This window comes from Babylonia areolata, chromosome 10 (assembly GCF_041734735.1).
Source record: "Babylonia areolata isolate BAREFJ2019XMU chromosome 10, ASM4173473v1, whole genome shotgun sequence".
Lineage (NCBI taxonomy): Eukaryota > Metazoa > Mollusca > Gastropoda > Neogastropoda > Buccinidae > Babylonia > Babylonia areolata.
The window spans coordinates 6,085,735-6,090,734 of NC_134885.1; the positions used below are offsets into that span (position 1 = coordinate 6,085,735).

The 5,000-nt window shown below is 45.7% G+C and overlaps 1 protein-coding gene across 1 annotated transcript in view; it reads right to left on the bottom strand.

The window, feature by feature from the left end:
- LOC143286650 (uncharacterized) overlaps positions 1 to 5,000 on the bottom strand; it is an 18,606-nt gene that overhangs the window by 10,137 nt on the left and 3,469 nt on the right. Inside the window, exons 2-4 of the mRNA XM_076594288.1 lie at positions 4,843 to 4,961; positions 3,086 to 3,240; positions 893 to 1,003 (exon numbers count right to left, since the gene is read on the bottom strand). Of these exons, the coding sequence (XP_076450403.1) occupies positions 893 to 1,003; positions 3,086 to 3,240; positions 4,843 to 4,961 (385 nt within the window). The remainder of the gene's footprint in view (positions 1 to 892; positions 1,004 to 3,085; positions 3,241 to 4,842; positions 4,962 to 5,000) is intronic.

The window sequence follows — 5,000 nt, forward strand, 5'->3', positions numbered from 1 at the left end:
GCCTCTCTCTCTATTATAGTCGGGAGGGCGACTGACGGAACAGAATAAACAGACAGCATAATACATAAACAGATAATTATATGGACATTGGCAGAAGTAGTATTTGCTTACTAATGCAAATACTAATACTATATAAGCATGCCGAAGTCTTTCCATTATTGTGATAAAAAAAAACCTGAATTTTTTTAATCGAAAAATGTAGGAGCAATGCTAACCCCTTACACTTCTGGTCTATGACAGAAAACAAACTATTACTGTACAAAAAGTGTCGTCATATGTTCTGCAGCTTTTGAAATCCAGTCATTCAACAACAAGGGAACAAGAACATGACAAACAGGAAAAAAAAAAGACTAATGTGGCACCGGCCGGTTTTTCCAGACCTTCAAATATACATTAAAAAAAATAAACAAACAAACAAACCCTACAGATATGTAGCCTGAAATGTTATTCATACGTGTGTGTGTGTGTGTGTGTGTGTGTGTGTGTGTGTGTGTGTGTGTGTGCGTGCACGCGCGCCGGCGTAGTACCTGCGTAGTGAGCGCATTGCGGCATATTTATCATAGTGTCACGGCAGTGTGTTTGTGTCAGTGTTGTCTGTCTGTCAAAATGCATAGGTCTATGCGCTGAAGCGCGCTATTATTCCGCCAGACTGATTAGTTTCAGACAGTTCCTATGTTCTTGATTTTGCTCATCTAGTTTTTCATTGTCAAAGCGATGTACGGTTTATACACACACACACAGACACACACACAGACACACACACACATATATATATATCTGTGTGTGTGTGTGTGTGTGTGTGTGTGTGTGTGTGTGTGATTTTGTTATTCATAACCCATTCCACCACACAGGTCCATAGCAAGTCTGCCGATGACTTCAAGCTACGTCTCACCTCTGACGAAGCAGATGATGAAAAGGACGATGACGATAATCAGAAGACAGGAAATGGCAACAACGACGTAGAGACCTATTTTGGATATGCCTCCCTCCTCCGCCTTTTCTTCTGCCAGACAGCATTGAAAATATACATACATTTCATTGTTTCACGAGTGACAAAGACTTGTCAAGTTGAACCACACACACACACACACACACACACACACCATTTCTTCTACCATACAAAAAACAACAACAAAAAACAAAAAAAACCTTGTTTAACGAGTGACAGATTTATTGAGTCATAATTACACACACACACACACACACACACACACACACACACACAGATATCTATCTATCCACACACACACACACACACAGAGATCTATCTATCTATCTATCTATCTATCTATCTATCTATCTACCTATCTATCTATCTATCTAGGTAATGTCCAATTTTAGCAACCGAAATTCCTGGAGCGAATGTCACGGTATATTTCGTGTATATTGCAATGCAGGCATGAAGTATAACATATATAACAATCATTTGACCTTGGCCATCCACTATCAGTAGGTAAATCACTACCATCATCACCACCACAATGCCATCACCACCCCTATCACCACCATCATCACAACATCATAACCATCATCATCATCATCATCATCATCATCATCACCATCACAGCATAATCGTAACCATCATCATCACCACCACCACCACCATCATCATCATCATCACAACCACCACCATAATCACAGCATCATCATAACAATCATCATCATCATCATCGTAACCACCACCATCATCACCACCACCACCACCACTACATTATCATCATCATCATCTTCATCTTCATCACCATCACCACTACCACCGTCACCACCACCATCTTCATCATTATCACCATTCGTCCATCCACCCATCCATCCAACAGTGCCCCCACCTGACATCCATCTATCAATCCATCCATCCAACAGTACCCCCCACCCTCCATCCATCCATCCAACAGTACCCCACCTGACATCCATCCATCCATCCAACAGTGCCCCACCTGACATCCATCCATCCATCCAACAGTGCCCCACCTGACATCCATCCATCCATCCATCCAACAGTACCCCCACCTGACATCCATCCATCCATCCAACAGTACCCCCACCTGACATCCATCCACCCATCCAACAGTGCCCCACCTGACATCCGTCCATCCATCCATCCAACAGTCTCCCACCTGACATCCGTCCATCCATCCATCCATCCATCCAACAGTACCCCCCACCTGACATCCATCCATCCATCCAACAGTGCCCCACCTGACATCCGTCCATCCATCCATCCATCCATCCATCCAACAGTCTCCCACCTGACATCCATCCATCCATCCAACAGTGCCCCAACCTGACATCCGTCCATCCATTCATCCATCCATCCAACAGTGCCCCCTCCCTCCCTCCATCCAACAGTGCCCCCACCCTCCATCCATCCATCAGTGCCCCCACCCTCCATCCATCCATCCATCCATCCAACAGTGCCCCACCTGACATCCATCCATCAATCCATCCATCCAGCAGTGTCCCCACCTGACATCCATCCATCCATCCATCCATCCAACAGTGCCCCCCACCCTCCCTCCCTCCATCCAACAGTGCCCCCCACCTGACATCCATCCATCCATCCAACAGTGCCCCCCACCTGACACCCATCCATCCATCCAACAGTGCCCCCCACCTGACACCCATCCATCCATCCAACAGTGCCCCCCACCTGACACCCATCCATCCATCCATCCATCCAACAGTGCCCCCCACCTGACACCCATCCATCCATCCATCCAACAGTGCCCCCCACCTGACACCCATCCATCCATCCATCCATCCAGCAGTGCCCCCACCCTCCATCCATCCAACAGTGTCCCCCACGTGACATCCATCCATCCATCCATCCAACAGTGCCCCCACCCTCCATCCATCCAGCAGTGTCCCCACCTGACATCCATCCATCCATCCGTCCATCCAACAGTGCCCCCCACCCTCCCTCCCTCCATCCAACAGTGCCCCCACCCTCCATCCATCCAACAGTACCCCCCACCTGACATCCATCCATCCATCCATCCATCCTGCCAACAGTACCCCCACCTGACATCCATCCATCCATCCATCCAACAGTGCCCTCCACCCTCCATCCATCCAGCAGTGTCCCCACCTGACTGGACCACCTCTGAAGCACTTTGTCTGTGGGTGAGGTCGGTTGTGGCACTGTGGTTGTCGTTGTTGTTGTCGTTGGTGTTGTTGTTGTTGTTGTCGTTGGTGTTGTTGTTGGTGTTGTTGTTGTTGCTGGCGCTGCTGTTGTTGGCAAGGCTGAAAACATTGATTGGTGGGATTATTGCTCGCTTGTTTGCTTGCTTGATTAATGAATGAATCAATCAATGCATCAATTAATCAATCAATGAGTCAATTAATTAATTAACCCAGGTCCAGGAAAGACAGTGTCATGAAAGCGCGTCAGGAAAGACAATGTCACGAACATTTTACAGGAAAGACAATGTCATGAAATAGCTCCAGGAAAAAGACAATGCCACGAGACAGGTTCAGGAAAGACAATGTCACGAACATTTTACAGGAAAGACAATGTCATGAAATAGCTCCAGGAAAAAGAATGCCACGAGACAGGTTCAGGAAAGACAATGTCATGAACACCCTTCAGGAAAGACAATGTCATGAAATAGCTCCAGGAAAAAGACAATGCCACGAGACAGGTTCAGGAAAGACAATGTCATGAACACCCTTCAGGAAAGACAATGTCATGAAATAGCTCCAGGAAAAAGACAATGCCACGAGACAGGTTCAGGAAAGACAATGTCATGAACACCCTTCAGGAAAGACAATGTCATGAAATAGCTCCAGGAAAAAGAATTCCACGAGACAGGTTCAGGAAAGACAATGCCAAGAACACCCTTCAGGAAAGACAAGGTCATGAAATAGCTCCAGGAAAAAGAATTCCACGAGACAGGTTCAGGAAAGACAATGCCAAGAACACCCTTCAGGAAAGACAAGGTCATGAAATAGCTCCAGGAAAAAGAATGCCACGAGACAGGTTCAGGAAAGACAATGTCAAGAACGCCCTTCAGGAAAGACAATGTCAAGAACGCCCTTCAGGAAAGACAATGTCATGAACACCCTTCAGGAAAGACAATGTCAAGAACACCCTTCAGGAAAGACAATGTCAAGAACGCCCTTCAGGAAAGACAATGTCATGAACACCCTTCAGGAAAGACAATATCAAGAACACCCTTCAGGAAAGACAATGTCATGAACACCCTTCATGAAAGACAATGTCAAGAACACCCTTCAGGAAAGACCATGTCAAGAACGCCCTTCAGGAAAGACAATGTCAAGAACACCCTTCAGGAAAGACAATGTCATGAACACCCTTCAGGAAACACAATGTCGTGAACATACCCCAGGAAAGACATCGTCGTGAAAGAGCTCCATAATGCTAACCGATAAAAATGAACGAGATCTGAGTTTACATCACTTCGGTGTATTTACGATCGTCTGAGGGGATCGATTCACAAAGCGCTTGAATTTGACTGACTTTGACTTTTACTATGACTCTCTCTCTCTCTTTCTCCCTCTTGGTAATGTGTTGTCTTGATGATTTATTTTTTTGACATGACCATTGATATATAATTAAGTATGACATTTGATATGTTTGTGATTTGTTCGTATGTCCATGTACACCCCTTCATGAGGGGGCTATGGCCAGTTAATGAATAAACCATTCGCATTTGCATTCACATTCGCATCCTCTCTCTCTCTCTCTCTCTCTCACACACACACACACACACACACACACACACACACACACACACACACAGAGAAGGACTGCAAGGTATATACAACTTACCATTCTTCTGCATAATGAGACTGTAGGTCTTTCTGGTCACATCCAATTCTGACGGGTAGCCTTCCACATCACAGACGAAGTTATACCTGTAGGTTTCAATGGCAGTGAAGTTCCTGATCCTCAGTCTTAGTTTTGCTTCACCGCTGTCCACTTTATCGTAATCTTCGCTGACCTGTAAAGTGTCAACCAGTTTACATGATAATAATGAGAA